A 19,103-nucleotide genomic window follows, 5' to 3' on the forward strand; every position below is an offset into this window, starting at 1 on the left:
CCTCTTACTCTAGAATTATGACATACTTTCTTTCATACTTTTTTCACATGTATCTGCATAGTACTTTTGGCGTTAGGAGTTTGAGAAACAGTCCTGGAATGAGGATAAAGTGTTCACAGCTGTTTGGGCTTCCCTTAATAGTGTTATGTGACAAAAATCCTGCACTTTTTTTCACTGTTGCTTTTGCAGCTGTTCATGACCCTGAGTCCACATCATCTGATTGATTAGTCTTGTCTGGAAATGGTTGAAATTGTATGTTCATGTTACCTTGGAACTCCTCACTGGAGTATGTGCCAGTCATTTGATCAAAAAGTCCGCAAACCTAGAGATGACAGATAGTTTAATTCCCAACTTTTTAAAAAGTCCTCCCTCTCCCTCCCTCCCTCTCTCTCTTTCTCTGTGTGTGTGTGTGAGAGAGAGAGAGAGAGAGAGATATTTCATTTTATTACATTGGCTATAGGTTAAGCTGCTTAGTTGGTATGATAGGATTTTGATATTAGTAGCTGTGTTGTTCTAAAATGAGCTGACTTCTTTAGAAATGCAAGTATTCTTTTTTAATTACAATTATAGCCAAGAGGCTACAGTGTCTGAGCTTGGGAATGATTTAAATGTTCCAAAGTCTTTGTCTTCTGCTTAAAAGGTGTTATTCCTCCTTACCTACACAGATAAGTCTATTGGAATGCAGCCATTCATCTGCATATATTTGATCTGGGAAATGTGCCCAGCCTCTAAAACTAGATAGGTGAAATCCTTTCAAAGCCTTTTGGACTAAGCCACTATAATATGACCTTGTGATATTGGATGCAGTTGGCAAATTGTCACTTACGTTGAATGTTTGTTTCAGGACTATTTTACAGATTTAATCACTAATGACAGTATCAATTACTTCAAAATGTCTAAGAGGACATACCCCCATAGACCTATAATGATGGTGATCAGCCATGCAGCTCCCCACGGCCCAGAAGACTCTGCACCACAATTCTCTGAGCTGTATGCAAACGCTTCTCAGCACATGTAAGTGAAACTTCATACGGTGAACATGTTGGGGATTTGCCACTTCATTGCTGACTGCCCTTTCCAGGTGTGGAATGGAAATTTGATGTCCTGCATAGCCTCAGCCAGTCACCTTCTTGCCCTGCTTCAGTTCTTTGAGGGTTCAATAAAATATTCTAGAATATTCCATACTTATGCAGGGGTCCAATATTTTCTACTTTTTCAAAAGTATAATCTTTACTTTTTTGTTTTAGGAAAGCCTTGTAACACTTTTGGCAGTGAGAATACTGAGTTGTTATTTGCCTTGGTGTCTAAAGCGGTTGGAACACCTTTTCCCCCTTTTTTCTCCCGGGGTTGCCTGCGTTTCTTTCAATTTTCTCTCTGAACATTTGGTCTCATCCCTGTACAATTAATATTAAGTTTGCACTAAAGCTTGATGGAAGAGAAACAGTAACGTCTTGGTATTGTGCACTGGATTTTACCAATTCTTGGTGGTAGATGCAGATCACATATTTGCACACTTTCTCTGTTAAAAACCAATGAGTAGAATCTACAAAATGGGTATGAGTTAAAATAATAGTGATCTTTTTTTATGTATTTGCTAATGTGTTTATAATATGGAAGACACATTTGCAGCCTAAAACGTATTTCGGAAAATATATTTCATAATTTCCCACGTTATGCTGTATGTATAAAACTAAGCCTGAGATAAATGGTTGCACAAGAAAAAAAAGCCAGTTTACGTCACCATTTTAAAATAATACATGAAAAAAGGCTATATTTTTGACATCTATGCTTCTTCCCATCCCACTCACAATTCCCATGCTCTTGCGTTGATATCTTAATTGGTGCAACAAATTCAGACCAAAATTTGTTGCAGTAGCACCATTAAATCCGGATAAAAGCGTTTGTGAAGTGCTTTATTTTAAACTGTTTTAAGTGAAACTTTGTAAAATTCATCATTTTTGAATATTTCAGATGCAAAACATCTTCAAAATAGCTGTTTCTAGCTTGAAATACTTTCAAAATAATTAAAAGAGCTTATTTTTGTACTTGAAATTGAGACATTCCAATTCCCAAGCATTTATTTTTGTCTATTCCTAATTTTGAGATCCCAAATGTCTAACAAATAATCAGTACATAAATATATCCCCCCAAAAATCAAAGTAGTTGACTGAAGTTGCAGGCAAACATAATTTTAAGATACAAAAATTTCCCAACCTGAATAAGCTGAACTAACCATAGTCATGCAGTCATGGAACCGAATGGTTAGAAAAAGTCATGGAGATCATCTAGTCCAATTCCCTTTCCAGTACAGGAATCTACTGCAATAGCTATCTCTGACAGATGGCTGTCCACCCTGTTTAAACACCTCCCATAAGAGTCTACATCTCCTGAAGCAATTTGTTCCATTGTTTAACAGCAAAATGATATACTTCCTGGTATCCAATCAAAATTTGCTTCCTAATTATTCCATTTTCTACATTAGAATCATTTGGATTTTGGAAAACAGCTATCACATTTACCCACAGACTTCTCCAAATTATATATCTACAACTCCTCCAATTGTTTTCTCATAAAGATTTTCTTCCAGGTCTCTTTAATCATCGTAATGGTTCTCTGGATATGCTCCAATGTGTCAGAGTTTGTCCAACCAGCACAGAAATGAGAGCACAAATGACTTGATATTTTTACAGTATTTCTGTTGATGTAACCTTGAGTTGCATTTGCTTTATTTCCATCAACACTGTTGGCTCATGTTCAAATTGTAATCCACCAAGACACCCAGTTTCTCTCAAGAATATTGCTTCCCAACATGGTCTCTACACTTATGCCTTTGATTTTTCATTTCCAAATCAAGGTATTTTCTCCTGTTAAAATCCATCTTGTTGCTCTATTGTTACAGCTTGTCAATACCATCCTAAGTTCTAAAACTGTAATAATTCTCTATTTACCCTACGTACTTGTGATCCACATTATGTTTCCTAAGTCATCACTCAAATCATTAATACGTAGTATATTAACACTACAGAGACTGGGATCTTTGTGGTGTTACTATTCAATACCTCTTTCCACTTGACTGTGAGCCAGTCCTGTAGGCACACAAGGGTTTATAACTGCAATGAGTTCTGTATCCATTCCCTGGAAGCAAAATCCAGTCCGCAATGTGCTTATCTCCTGTATTAAGTTTTTGTGGGAGTCTGGGCCACACTCCCTTAACAGACTGTTGGGCCAACAGATTGCTTCTATGGTGCCTCTTAGCAGGGAGTCTTTGGTCACTCCCACTGGAAAGGCAAACATCTCTATTTAGGCCGAGCACTTACTTTTTAAATACTGAAAGATTGACCTTCTAAAATTTTTGACTTTCTAAAAAAGTATGCATTATCACTTCAGCCTCTAACGTTTCTTCTCCCACCCCAAAAATAAACAGGATCGCAGATAGGATAGCAGGATGAGGCAGGGAAGTAAGGAAGAAGAGGGAGGGCTCGCCTGAAGGCTCTCAGACATGGCTGTGTTCTGAAAATTTAATTAGAAGCAGATTTCATGGAGTGGTTGAAACTAAGGCCAAGTAATAGCCCCATTTAATCATTTTTAAAGCATGTAAGCTGTACTGTTCCCATCGCCCTCTACATATGGGGGAGGGGGTGTCTGCAGCTGAGAGACTCCACTCTCTGTGGAGGCTGTCTGCACAGTTGAGAGCTCTGATTGACCAGGGTTTCCAATTAAATGAAAGGTCTTCATAGACAAAGGAAGCCCTCTTTTGCAGTAAGTGGCTTGTTACCTGTTGGAAATGATGGAGGGCAAAACAGAGTTAAATTGTTTGCCTTCACACTTGCCCGCATTTTGCATGTGGAATCTGGGCTCCCTTTAAAAATGATCAAAGACGGCTCTCAAGCATTAAACTTAAGCAGCCACTTCCACTCTTCTGCGTTAGGAGATTGAGAAAAGTTTTGTCTGCAACGAACACTGTCTGATATTAATATCTGAACTTGGTAACCTTGGAAACTTTTGTTAAACTCAGTATGCATCCCTGAAAATATGTAATAGTTGAAGCCAAAGTGATTTGTGCTTAGCTGATTATAAAAAGTGTGAAAGCACAAATCAGAGATCACTATTTTCTCCCAACCCAGCTGCCTTGAAATTCCGGGAATATTATGCATCTTTTATTCAGTGGTTGCTGCAGGTTGTTTTAATACTGAAAGACTAAACAGAGTAAGATCTTATTTGGAAGAGTAAAAGGAGAAATGGAAGATAAACTGCCAGTTTGCATGACTAAATTGCTAAAGGAATGGTTTCTGCTGTTTAATATACTGCCAGCTTATCATGGCCAGATAACAAAGGAAAAATCTAATGTCTCCCTGACTTTTCCTTTGGCTATAGCTCATGAAAATAATAGCAAGAGCAATATAATCATTTGGTAAGAAGTGTCATTGTTTGAATATTTAACTATTGAGGATTCTTTTTTGGTGGTTAAATATATTCTGGCACCATTATTTTCTGGGTAATGGAATTAAATTTAAGCTGTCTGACTTTTCTTTTTTGGTTTGGTTTGTATTAAGTCAGACTAACAAATGTATTCGTATAATGTTAACAATGGGAAGAAATATGAAAGACAAAAGTATTGAAAGGCTAGAAAAATATATCATTTACAAGTGAAATATAAAAAATGACTAAATTGTTGAAAGTTTTGTTCCTTGCTAATATGTTGGGAAAGTAATATAACTTGTTCATGGCTAAGACCTTCAAAATTTTAGCCAAAGTACTTTATTTTCCACATTGCTGAATTTTGCAGAATTAAATGCAAGTAGGAAAGTGATAATCAAATATCTTTATTTGAATATTCATCAGAATTTTACTGAGGTCAAATAGAACTTTTAAAACTGAGGCCCGAAAGGAATTGAATTTTGCAATTCCTTATTCTAAACAGTGCACAGAACTGGAAAAAATGCCTAATAAAAGGCCTAAAAATGATCTTTGTCAGCAGACAGTTGAATCCTAACACAGTAAAAATCTTAAAGCATACGAGAAAATGTTTTAGAAGATGTAATAGTGTAATAAACTATTAATGCTATTAAATAATATAAAAGGAATATACGTAAAAAGTTCTTTTAAAATATAAATAATCTTGGAGTTAAATTAATTTTAATAATATTAATTTTACCTCCAAGTTTGAGAACTAGATATTCTTTTGTTTGTGTGAAGTTGGAGGTAAATTGAACTTCTTTGAAATTTTTATAGCAAGAAAATATAGAATTCGGAATACAGCCTAAACATGTAAATATATATGTAACCAGATAGAATACCAGATTAGTGCACAGATAGACTTTGACTTAACAATTGAGCTCAAACTTTTTGTTGCTAAGTGACACAGTTGTTAAGAAATTTTGCCTCATTTTACAACCTTTCTTGTCACAGTCATTAAGTGAATTACTGCAGTCTTTAAATTAGCAACACAGTTGTTAAGTGAATTTGGCTTCCCCATTGACTTTCCTTGTCAGGTGGTCACAAAAGATGATAACATGACTCCAGGACACTACAACCGTCGTAAGTATGAGTCAGTTGCCAAATTTTGAACACCTGACCATGGAAATGCTGCAGTAGTCATAAGTGTGAAAACTGGTCATAAGTCTCTTTTTTTCAGTACCACTGTAACATTGAACAGTCACTAAATAAACTGTTGTAAATTGAGGATTACCTGTACTGGCAAAATGCAGCCAAGACAGTGGTGGGTTCCTACCGGTTCGGACCGGTTCGGCCGAAACGGTAGTGGTTTGCCAGCCTGGGTCACTGGAACTGGCAGCGACCCAGGCCTGCCACGCCCCTGTTCCAGTTGCCCAGTCAGCACCATTGGTGCCACCATCTTGTTTTTCAGTTCTGTGCATACGCAGAACAATCTTAACTGCACTTTGAATGCACACGCAGCACACATCAAGTGCGCACACAAATAACCGGCACTAATATTGGCTGGAACTCATCCCTGAGCTAGGAATATACAATAGGTTTTGTATTCCTGTAAGAAATGTAACGTATAATCTGGACACCACAGAATCTTACCACTGTTCACCAACTGCCATCCATCTAATTATTTAAGAATTTCTAAATAGTGGGACGTTCTGAAACCAAATTAGAAGGAAAAGTTTTTATTTTATTTACACCATTTTATTATATATATTTTTTGTATTGAATGGAGGACTCTAAACCACTCATATGATCAGATGCATTGTAAATAATCGCATATATATATATTTCACCCCATTTTTCCCTTCAGCAATCTTATTTTTAAAAAATCTATCAAGTTGAAACATTCTTTGTACATTCAGAATTGTCTCATATATAGTTATATATTTCCCTCACCCAAGCTTTCTGTAGGACTTATTTATTGCTTGTGACTCTACGAGTTTTATGTAAAGATCATCTAAACCTTAAAGTTCAATCGAATAAATAGGAGCACCACAAAGATCAAGTAAGACAGGATACAAAGGACTTGAAAATAGTTTTATATCATATCTGTTATAAATATGCAAACACAGCACCTCTGAGAAAAAAATTAAAAATGGTTCAATGTGCATCATAATTAAAAGTGTTATGAAGCATCTCTAATTTCCTCTAAATACCTTAATAAATTATATTAGTATCATTACTTTTACACAGAATTGAACAGGGGACAAAATGAAATAAACTTTTTATTTGCCTTTGAATATATATTTTGAGGAGGGCCAGATTAAGATTAAGAAAAAGGAGTAAAGCAAAGAGGAAAAAATAAATTACAATTTAAAAAGGACTGTGGTTTATTAACTTTTCCTTGTAGCTCCAAACTCTTAACAGTGTGCAAATAAATTCTGTAGAAAAGAGGGGAAATTTTCAATCCACTAATGTGATTTTGGTAGCAAAATTTAAAGAAAATACAGTTTGCTTTTTCCTGCTTCCACAAGAGTACAAAAAGATTTCTGGATGCCCTTAATTTGTCAGATAACCAAAAAATGACTTTAAATTCAATAACATCTTAAAATGTATCTCCTAAATCATATTTCTTCCTGTGGAAAAAACATATTACAGTCTTAAGGTAGTTTGGACAGAACATAATATAGATCTCTGAGATATTTCCCAATAAATGGCAAAGGTTTATCAGCTATACAAAAGGAAAAGGGCAGAATATGCAGGGAACCCTCTCGGATTCTACTGATAATCTTTGCCAGAGCTAATATTCCACCTAATATGTTCTGCTTCTTGTAGAATTCCAACCATGTGTAAGTTGCACTGGTGAGACGGAGATTTGAAAGATATTATTTTGGCCTGAAGAGTATTAGCCTTCAATAATTCAGTTAGGGAGGTCTCAGAGGACATTAAAATCTTTGACTTGGGTCATTCTTTTTTTCAGCAACACCCAATGAAATATTTACAGCACAAACAGTAGCATTAGTGCTATTTTCTCCCATATCATAATGAGAACAGACATAACATGCTTCTTAATGATGGCTGCAGCCATTGTTTTAGGGGCGATTGGGGCAGCTGACTCTCTGTGGGCAGCATCCAAACATCAATAGACTCTTCAGTAGTCAAAACGGAAGATAAACACTATTTTCTGGCTCTAATCATGGCAATTATACAAAAAGCAAGATAACAGTGCTGCAGGGAGTGGCGTGGTATGTGCATGCTTAGTTTTATTTTATTTGCTTATGTGAATGGCAGAAATTGTGATGCTGTCTGCAGCAGAGAATGGAAAGCAGAAAAAATGTTGCTTGATAACTTGGCAAAGTTAGATGAAAAAATTATCATTATTATTACATAGTTAAAGAACTATAACATAGTTAAAGAACTATGATACAGTGTCTATTTGTTAATGAGGAATGTCTGTTAATTAAGGAATTGCTTAATTACATGACATTCTTGCATCAGTAGGAAATTTTCTTTTTGCTATTGAATAAGAAAAAAAAATATTTATTTTTAATTTTCCTAATTCTCATGACTGTGATATTTGTGTAGTACAGCAGTCTATCTATATATTAATTTCAAAAATGTTAATTTTCAGAAATTAGTCAGCAAAAACAGGGGGAAAACCTTGCTGTGATATAGCCAGCAAGCCTGAAAGTTGAAAGAATGCTGCCTGGGGGATTTTTGGAGTTTAAGCCCAACCTTTTAAAGTGGCCAAGGTTGAAATACACTACTCTGTGGCTTGCGAGCAAGAGAGTCACACAGGGAGTCACACAGAACAATCCTCACATCCCTGATTGTTTCTTAGGAGCATATTGCCTTTATGATTTAAAACATCAATTAATGTCTATGGAGATCCTCAGTCAACCAAGTCATAGTTGTCCCAAAGGTGCTTTTTCAAGAGGCAACTGGACTTTCTAGTTTTTCTTTGAAGATGTTTTGCTTCTCATCCAAGAAGCTTCTTGGATGAGAAGTGAAACATCAGCCTCAGAAAAAACCAGGTGATTATAATATTGGGATTATAAATAATATGCTGGAAGTCAGATCTCAGAATTGTATAAAATGAAGTACCTACTGAATTGTGATTGCTTACTCTCAACTGGTAATTTATAAGAATGCATTTCATAACCTTGCATTTTTTTTCTGAAAGTTATTTTGATGTGCAGTAGATAATAGCAAAAGGGGAAGATTTTGCATCTTGAGCTTAATCTATATTATCTTCCCCTGCAGAACTCCTAGTTACAACTATGCACCCAATATGGATAAGCATTGGATCATGCAGTATACAGGGCCTATGCTTCCCATCCATATGGAATTTACAAATATCTTGCAACGCAAAAGACTTCAAACTCTGCTGTCGGTTGATGATTCCATGGAAAGGGTAAGCAAATAGACATGCTTAAAGACATTCTGTAGTACTACATTCTGCTCTGTTTTGAATATTGCTATGGTAGGAAATCCTTGTCCCAGAATTCTACTTACCAATACATTCCATTTTTATATGAATACCCCAATTTTTATTCCATTCATTCTTGCAACAGTATCGATAATAAGGCAAACCAAGTACATGAAAAAGGGTAAGATTTCATCTGGTAAAATAGATAGCATATACATAAGGGTTGTGTGGTGAAGAATTGTAGTGTACAGATAGTCCTATGATCATAACAGCCCAAAATTTCTGTTGCTAAGCGAAGCAGTTGTTAAGTGAGCTGTGCCTCATTTTATGACCTTTTTTGACAGAGTGGTTAACTAAATCACTACAGTTGTTAAGTGAATCGTGTGGTTGTTAAGCAAATCTGGCTTTTCCCATTGACTTTGTGGGAAACCAGCTGGAAAAGTTGCAAAAAAGTAATCATAGGACCATAGGACCATAGGACAGTGCATAAATCCATGCCAGTTACCAAGAGCTCAAATTTTGATCGCATAACGATGGTGATGCTGCAATGGACATAAATGGGAAAAACAATCATAAGTCACTTTTCAACACTGTTGCAAATTCAAACGGTCACTAAGCGAATAATTATAAGTCGAGAACTATCTGTAAGAGTCCCTCCGTGTTCTGTACTAATTAAAAACATTCTATAATAGAAGCTTCCTTGGGTTGTTTGAAATCTTCATTGCAAATAGTTTGATAGGTTCATTTTAGCTGATAAAAAAGAAAATACAGAAAAACGAATTGTATTTGAACACATTTAAAGAGAATTTCCGTCTCAGTAAAACTAACTTAGTTTTACGGTCATACTTGCTTGTTTTGCAGCCAAATAGATTCGTATGACCTGGAGAATATCAGAATTGTAGAGACCTACAAAAGCTTCCCACGGTGTACATAAGATGGGAAACATAGTTTGTTTCGAGCCTGAAACAAACAGCCCCATTTGAAACAATATAATGGAACAAAATTCAAACTAGATTCAGTCTTTCATCACATCCAGCTTAAAATAAGTTGTACTTTCTGAGATTCCAAGAAACAATGAGAACTTGGAATCAGATCCTTACTGCCTCCTCAGCATTCCATCCGTGGCCCATAAATGAGGACTCAAGATTGTTGCGGCTAATATGGTGCCTGGGTAAACTGCTTAGAGATGCTTTAAAGCACTGTGAAGCTTTATATACATTAAATATGCTGCTGGCTTGTTTTATGGCCCAGGACCTCAAAAGTAGGTGATGCCTGGCCAATGAACTCACATGAAGGTTGGGAAAAGTGACAATGAAAAACATTGTAAAATATCATAAGTAAAGCATTTTTACCCAACCATCAACTTAGAAAAACCCTTAAGGTGTTCAGGAAAGACCACAAAAGTCTTCAATTAAACGGGGGTGCTCAGCAACACAATACAAACCAAAGAGATGAAGCTAGAAAGACTCATTGATGTTTAACAGCCAGCCCGCAAGTACTTGGCGAAAACCATCCAGCCAAGTTATAAGTAAGTAACCAGATGCAGACCTGGACAAAAAGTTAATTTCTTATGGGTGCTACCATTCCTATCAGGTTTGTTGTTATCTTTCCAGATAATTTTTAAACTAAGTATTGTTTGCTACTTAAAATGCTTAATTAGAATTCTCGCAGAAAAAAAATACAGAATATTGGTTGAGTATAAAACAAGACCAGAATGTTTTCTGAAAACTCTGATTAAGCAATAGTTGGGACAATTACGTGCTCATGTGTTTATTTTGATTTGATTGTATATTCACAAACATATCACTCACAACCACAGCTGAATCAGCAAAAGTTAAACAGAAGAGAAATCAAAAGTTCATCAAACAATTCCAAATGTCAGCCGGTGTATTTTTGAATACACTTTGTAAACACAACTTCTGCAAGTCATAACAGCTTGCACAGACTGCCCACTTCCAAATAGGCCCAACAAATCATTTAAAGTAAATTGATCTCAGCAATGTTACTTCACAAGGCCTTGTTCTCACAAGCACACTTATTTTGTATTTACCTGCCTACTATCCATATCATGAACTTAAGTTTCACCATAACAGAATTAATTTAAAAAATAGCAATAGTTTGCTTACCACTGCTAATAGGCAGGCAATGGCATGAAGACATTACATTAGCTGTCTTTTTCATCTGACTGGGCTGTGGCCAATTCTGCTGTTGTTGAGAGAATCATGTCTATATTTAAAGCAATAAATAAGTGTGTGTATGGTCTCAGAGCCAGCGCATTTTATCTTGCAAGATAATTAGCAATCAGAGTCCAACACTGAATACTCACAAGGGTGGGAATAATATAGTCAGCCCCTCAAAGTAGATCAGTCTAGGAAACCAAAGCCTCAAAAATCAGTACTACTTTTATTGTAAAGCTACAATAATAGAACCTTACAAGTCTGAATGTATTCACCCATCCTTCCCCTTATCTGCATGTGAGCTAAGGAAGAACTTGTTTAAAAATTTTATTCACATTAAATTATTGGCTTGGCTTCAGGCTCCTTTTCTCTGTTTCCTTAGTAGCAGGTCTTCCTTACACCCTCTACATCTAGTGCTAGACACAGGTGAATTGGTATCTAAAGAACAGCTTTTATGGGCACCAATAACCATATGTGCATAGGTAGTGATGATCAGGTGGCCAGTGGTTTGCTAATGGGAGCTGTTTTCTGTTTGTGATGGGAGAAGAGCCTATTCTTTGGTCCTCAGCTTTGTTTTGACTTCTTCCATTATGATGCTGGCTGATGTACCACAAGAAGAGGTATTATTAAGGCAGTCCTCTATGTAGTTGTTTTCTCCCCACGTCTGACCAGCAAATTCTGCCTTGGTCTTCCTTTCTGATTATCATCTCTCTCTTTAGCTATTCCTCTGCCTCTTCCAATCATAGCTTTGGGGAGTAGAGTTTTAAAGGGCAGATAAACTGGATCTAGTTATCTAGTCTTAAACTGGAAGGGTACCGTAAAGGAAAGGTGAAAGAAAAAGAAAAACAAAAAGAAAAAATTTCATGTAACTTGTCAGTTGTTTCTTTATGTGCAAAAGACAACCGAAAAGCAGGAAAAAGGGAGGGAGACTCAAAAGCAACAACCTGCTAAAGTAGAATGGGACCAGGAAGATGGGGTTGCCTTGAAGGAAACAGCTGTAGGAGCCCTGTTGCAGGTGGTCAGTTGCAGCAGTTCCCCTCTTTTTCTGGGCCTACAAAATGAATGGCCACTTTTCCCTAAGTGGCCTAGAATGTTTCAGATCAGTCAAGCCAAAATCCTGCTGTTGAATTGGTAGCCTAGGAATTAAAAAGAAAAAATAAATACTGGGCACCGAAGGCCAATTGTTACTCTTAGAGTGATTGAAAGCCTCAATTGTTCCAACCTTGAAAAAGACTAGTTCTGTTCCAAAATCATGACAAACTACTGCGCTTTGTTCCAATCTGGAAACCACTGATGCATTTTGTTTGAAGCATCAAGCTCTAAAATGCACATTTCAAATTTGCTTTATATCTGATGGAATTTGTATAATCTCTTCTAGAAACATATGGTGATTGTTTCATGATTGCTGGATTTTAATTGGTTTTAGTGACATAACCCTAACAGAATTGTTTAAATGTAAATTTTGTAAATACTGCTTTGTGTGTATGTATAATGATTGATTTAGCATTGATTTGCATTGATTTTTTTCCATTTATTGCATTTCAGTTATATCATATGCTAGTGGAAACTGGAGAACTGGAGAATACTTACATTATTTACACTGCTGATCATGGTTACCATATTGGACAGTTTGGACTGGTCAAGGGAAAGTCAATGCCATATGATTTTGATATTCGGGTTCCTTTCTTTATTCGTGGTCCAAGTATAGAGCCGGGATCAGTGTACGTTCTCCTATGTCTGCAGCACAGCTGTTGTACCTAATGTAAAATATTTGTAAGCACATTTGATTGTCATTCTTGTGGATGATTTCATCAAGATTATTGCAAAGCATGAACAAAGAAGAACATCTTTTTGTTACTTTGTAAATGTTATTCTTTCCAAACTTTGCTAGAAGTATAATGGCATATTCCTTTTTTATTGTTATAGCCTTGGACAGTTATTTTCTAGCTTGCTGCTAAGACTGTAATGGGGTCATGTGAGGATATATTTCACTTACTGTGGCTTTACCGGGTATATAAATATTTAGCCACAAGTCTGCTGGCTCAAATAGCATGGCTGCTTTATCTCATTGCATAACTTAGTACATCCTGAAATTAGTATGGCTCGTCCTAATTCACTGTCCGGTAAGGGAAACTTGGAAGAAACTTGAAACTGCCATTGCATATAATGTTGTCTTAAGTACTTGTATAAAATGACACTCAGATTCTTTCAATTCTACAAAGATTTCAGATATTTCTTCTAATGTGCCTAATACAGCTCTGACCTTTTCTGTTCATTTGCAGAGTATCTCACATGGTGCTGAATATTGACCTTGCTCCAACAGTTTTGGATATTGCAGGACTTGATACACCTCCAGATATGGATGGCAAATCTATTCTTAAACTTCTGGACCTTGAAAAACCAGGGAACAGGTGAGCTGAAGCACTTTCTTGAAGCCCATTTGACACCAAATTCTTGAGTTGCCTTGTGAAGGAGAGAGAAAGTGAAACATGCCTAAAGTACAAGTGACCCTTGCTTTCCCAGCACACAAAACAATTTTAAAGATCATCTTTATAAAATTGTGGAAGTTGAGCAAATAATTTGCTTGGAGTAAAAATAAGTTAGTCATCTTTAATTGCATAGCCAAACATAGCCACGAATGCCAACAGTAAATTGTTGTTATTTTGATTTTAGGTTTCGAACAAACAAGAAAACCAAAGTTTGGCGTGATACATTCCTTGTGGAAAGAGGGTAATTATTGAAGTTGAGTGAGTTCTAGGAAAATTGCTTGGTGGGAAATTCTCTTAATTTTGTATGCAAAAATTCTTCGTTCAACTTTTTTTGCTACTATTAACAGTGCAGGTGGTGACGCTGATATCCTTGTCAGGCCAGGTTGATCCGGATTGTAAAAGAAAATCATCTTGGATGCTTTAGAGAATGGGAAAAAAGGCAAAACAGGAACAATATTTGGGCTTTTTCCTACCAGACCTCACTGGGTGTGAGCTGCTTTCCATCTCCTCAGTTTTAATAATGCAAACTTTCCCCAATCGCACCCTATAGGAACTGAGGAAAGGAACAATTCAAACAGTAAAACCCAGCATTTTAATAAGAATGAAATTGATTTGGTTTTAGGACTGCATTGTTCTTCACAAACCAGCATGCCTAGAAAAGAGAATCTGCTCTCTCTCTCTCACACACACACACACACACACTCATCATTTGACAAAAGAAGCTGCTGATTTGTCTCTTTTCATCCTTGGCCCAGTCAGATCTTATCACAACTGAAATACATAAGGAGAAGCCTGCCGAAATATATGGGCTGAGGAAGGAACTCTTTACAGCTTCCATATTAAAAACTTGTAGTGAACAAGCCGAGGGAGATCATCCAATGCAGTACTAAAGGCGAGGCCAGATGCCAACTCTTACTCTGCCCTGTTTTCTCTGCCTGTGCCAAGAAATGATAGAAATGAAGGGTTTTGCAAATGTTTATCCTGCATATTTTAATGTAGAACATATACATTTCTTCCATCCATGCAATCTCTCATTAGGAGACAACAACTGCATGAAATGCAGACTTGAATTCTGCCAGTCATCTTTGTTCTTCATATACATATGCATATGCATGTACATATATACATTATATATATATATATACAGCTGTGTGAAAAAGTCCTGCACACTTTCAGTTTTAAGCTGTATTTACATGTTTAATCAACTTTTCACTCAAAGAAACCATGCAAAATTAGTATTTTGATGAAAATTTCTGTAGTCAGATTGAAATGTATATTTTTTATTAATATAACCAAAGTCTTTTTAAGCTTTTGAGTGAGTTCATGTGCTAAAACAAACACACCTTGAATTTTCGAGAATGTTAGGATCGAAAGTAGCCAATCAGCAGTGAGCTTTGGCTGACCAATCAAAATGCACAGCATCATCGTGCTTCATGAATAGGGTTACTCCTGTACAGAAATAGGCAAAAGAGTGAAATGCCACCACACCACAGTGAGAAGAATGGTTGAAAAATACCAAATAACTGGTTCAGTTGATGACAGGCTCCGCTCTGGAAGACCAAGAAAGTCAACAAAACCGCAAGATCGGGCTCTGCAACTCATTTTGATGGCTGACAGGAAGTTCACCTCACCTCCGATTACAAGAATTTGGGTGAAACATATGATGTAAAAGTGTGCACAAGCACAGTGCATCGCAGACTACTTGCTCAAAGGCTGCAGGGCTTGAAGTAAACCCTTGCTCACAGATGCTCACTGCTCTCGCAATGTGCGTGGGCCAAGAAGTATGCCAAGTGGACCAACGAACAATGGGCCAAGGTCATCTTCAGTGATGAGAGCAATTTCTACTTGACTGGAAATCAGTGTAATAAGTATGTCAGAAGATTTCCAGCTGAAGAATTTAGGCCATACTGCCTGAATCTATCTGTGAATCATCCATTGCACTTGATGATATGGGGCTGTATCGCTGCTTCTGGTATTGGTCGGTTTCAAATTGTGCAGGGAATCATGAATTCCAAGAAGTATGTTAAAGTCCTGGAAAAGACCATACTTCCTTCAGCAACTTGTAGAGAAGGATTTTTTTCTTCCATGATGACAACACACCTTTTCATCGAGCCAAGTCTGTCCAGCAGTGGATGAAGAAGCATGGTGTTCGACTCCTGGATTGGCCAGCTCAGAGCCTGGATTTGAACCCAATTGAGAACTTGTGGGCCAAGATTGGTTACAAAATAAGCAAGAAGCATCCGAAGACCAAGCAGGAGCTGATTGAATCCATTATTGCAGCCTGGCACCACGTCACAAAAAATCACATGCAAAGGCTTATACAGTCTATGCCAGGGGTGGGGAACTGTGGCTCTTTTGCGACTTGTGGACTTCAACTCCCAGAATTCCTGAGGCAGCTATGTTGGTTCTGGAATTCTGGGAGTTGAAGTCCACAAGTCGCAAAAGAGCCACAGTTCCCCACCCCTGGTCTATGCCAAAGCGATGCCGCCTGGTGATAAGCAATAAGGGCTGGCCAATTTCATATTAGTAACCATGTTTGGTTACCTAAATGGTCCTTTTCAGGGCTGCAAACAATAAAAATATTAACAAAACACTAGCATCGGCCTTAATAATGCAACACGTATGTCACTGGGTATGCATCAGTTAATTATTTTCATAGTCATTGTAAGCGTGCATTGTAAGCATGCAAGAAAATTCATAATCCCCATCCAAACAGCACCAAATTGCAAAAAGCGTATGCTTTTCACTTAAAACCCCCCAGTATTTATTTAAATATAACAATATTTACATAACAGTTAGCATAAAATATCTAAAATCAATGGCCTATCCAAAACATGTCATTAACGGTAAACCGTGCAGGACTTCTTCACACAGCATACATATATATATATACATCATATACATAGACATGTTCTACACTAAAATATGTTCCCCCTCCAGTGTTCATATCTTCCTGCAAAATATGGAAATCTGTTCACTGGAAAGAACTGAGCATGAAGAAAGGTTTTTTTTAGATATCCTGGAGAACATGTATAAATCATATAAGACTTCTCAAAGATCTCTTTATGCCAGTGTTTCTCAGTCTTTGGTAACTTTAAGATAGGTGGACTTCAGTGTGAAGGCTGGGGAATTCTGGGAATTGAAGTCCACCCATCTTAAAGTTGCCAGTTGAGAAAACACTGCTTTAGATTGAAGCTCATGTCTCACCCTGACCTGTATTTCAAATGCATTGCTTTTAATTTTCGAATAAACGATTATTAGTCCTTGTTGATTTACTTCCACTTCATAGAGACGCTTCTGTTTTGATTCATGTATATTATTCATACATTCTCAAAAGTACTGCCTCTTTTCTTTTTAAAGCAAATTTTTGCGTAAGAAGGAAGAATTGGGCAAGAATACTCAACAGTCAAATCATTTGCCTAAATATGAGAGAGTAAAAGAATTATGTCAACAAACGCGATACCAAACAGCTTGTGAACAACCTGGTCAGGTAAGCAGTAGATATAACACATAATATTTAATTATACCTCATAATTCTTTAAGAGCTGGTGTGATAATACAGTGATTAATTTGATAACACATGTCATATGAACCAGCTTTTTAAGGGACTTTTTAATACCAGGGAAAATCAAGCTTTTGATAGGGTGCGCCATACCATGTGCACTAATCAAACACGTGGTAAGGAAGAAGGAGAACTCAAGACACAAAGCAGGGTATGTAGAAAGTAAACACAGGGTCAGTCAAAAAGAACTCAAATGTCTATACAGTAATGCAGAAAGAATGAAGAATAAACAGGGTGATCTAGAAATTCAAGTACATGAAGGCAGATATGATATTGTTGAATTACGGAAACTTGGTGGGATGAAACCCATGAATGGAATATACAGCTTAATAATAATAATAACTTTTATTTCTAGACCGCGCCCTTTCCTAGGCAGGACTCGGGGCGGTGTACAGTCATGTTAAAACCATATACAAATACATAGACATGAACATAGACATAGACATAGACGTGGACGTAGACGGAGGAGGTAAAAAATATACTGTACAATTCTTAGTTAAAATACAAATATTAAAATTCCCTTAAAAATTCCCCAATAAAATGTTTGCCAGGAGGTAGAAGATGGAACTGTCAATCAGCTAAGCCAGCTAGTCGGAACAGGTGAGTCTTGAGCTTCTGTCGGAAGGAGCGGAGGTCATTGGTAATTCTAATATCGGGAGGGAGGTCATTCCAGAGGGTTGGGCCCATCACAGAGAAGGCTCTACTCCTAGGCGTCACCTGCTGGCACTGCTTGGCGGATGGCACCTGGAGGAGTCCCTCCCTGTGAGAGCGGATAGGTCGTAGGGATGTATGAGGTGAGATGCGGTCCCGCAGCTAGAGGGATTAAAGAAACATACCTAATAAAAGAGGAGATGGAGTTCCATTATATATAAAAAGTACCTTATTTTTCGCTCAATAAGATGCTCCTCACCATAAGAAGCATCTAGGTTTAGAGGAGGAAAACAAGAAAAAAAATGCCTCCCAGCGTCCATCCATTCATCTGGCTTGCAGAAAGTGGCCTGCTTCCTCCGTGCCTGCTGCCTCTGCCAGACAACACTGGAGCCTTCACTTCCGAGCAGCTGATCAGTGGTCTGATCGGCCTCCCGTAATACTACCGATCAGCTGTTCCAGGTGGTGGGGATCACTGCCACACTGTTTGCCGCTGCTGCCTGTCGCCCACCCACTTTTGGGAGGAAAAAAGTGTGTCTTATGGAGCGAAAAACACGGTAATTATTTATGTACAGAAATAGAGCAGAACAATGATGAAAACCATCTTGAATGCATTTGGTTCAATATAAAAGGGGAAAAAATGATATAGACCACCCAACCAAACAGACAAGAGAAAGGAACTTTCCACAAGTCAATTAACTTGCAGCTATGTAGGAAGCATATTATAGTAGTAGAGGGGGACTTTAACTACCCTGACATCAACTGGGAAACTTCATCAAACAGGTTCCTGACAAACCTAGCAATTATGAGTTCATAACTCCATCCTACCATGACTTTCTTAGCGCCCTTTCATCATAGATAGATAGATAGATAGATAGATAGATAGATAGATGGATGGATGGATGGATGGATGGATGGATGGATGGATGGATGGATGGATGGATGGATGGATGGATAAATAGATAGATAGATAGATAGATAGATAGATAGATAGATAGATAGATAGATAGATAGATATGCTGGTCTTGTTGTATTCAGGTCTTTTCCCGTGTAAGATTGAGATTGTCTTGGCAATATTTCAGCAAGGTCTCACTCGCCATCTTCAGGCTGGGTTTTGGGCTTAAAGTGTGATCAGAGCTGCCGTCTTTCTATAAATCTTGGTGGGGGGTGTGGAGTGCTGGCTTTGTTTCAGTAAGTGGAATGATTGGTTGTGTGGTTGTATCATGATTGGTAGATTGGTGCTGATTGGTGCTGGCTGTGTGTCTATTGTTGTTTCGTGTTGTAATGGCCTGGGTGGTGGGTGGGCTCGTTTGTTGACTAGGGCTGGTTTCCAGATGTCTGGTAGGCGGGAGGTATTGTCACGTTTATTCATGTTGTGATGGCGAGTGAGACTTCGCTGAAACGTT

At 37.4% G+C, this 19,103-nt stretch overlaps 1 protein-coding gene across 2 annotated transcripts in view; it reads left to right on the top strand.

The window, feature by feature from the left end:
* Nucleotides 1–19,103, top strand: part of SULF1 (sulfatase 1) — a 93,671-nt gene that overhangs the window by 56,224 nt on the left and 18,344 nt on the right. For both annotated transcript variants that reach the window (XM_081950822.1, XM_081950821.1), the window contains exons 7-12: nt 845–1,014; nt 8,656–8,806; nt 12,544–12,719; nt 13,281–13,409; nt 13,672–13,728; nt 16,848–16,977. In XM_081950822.1, the coding sequence (XP_081806948.1) occupies nt 845–1,014; nt 8,656–8,806; nt 12,544–12,719; nt 13,281–13,409; nt 13,672–13,728; nt 16,848–16,977 (813 nt within the window). The remainder of the gene's footprint in view (nt 1–844; nt 1,015–8,655; nt 8,807–12,543; nt 12,720–13,280; nt 13,410–13,671; nt 13,729–16,847; nt 16,978–19,103) is intronic.

The sequence above is a fragment of the Natrix helvetica genome (assembly GCF_964273705.1).
Source record: "Natrix helvetica genome assembly, chromosome: 4".
Taxonomy (NCBI): Eukaryota; Metazoa; Chordata; class Lepidosauria; order Squamata; family Natricidae; genus Natrix; species Natrix helvetica.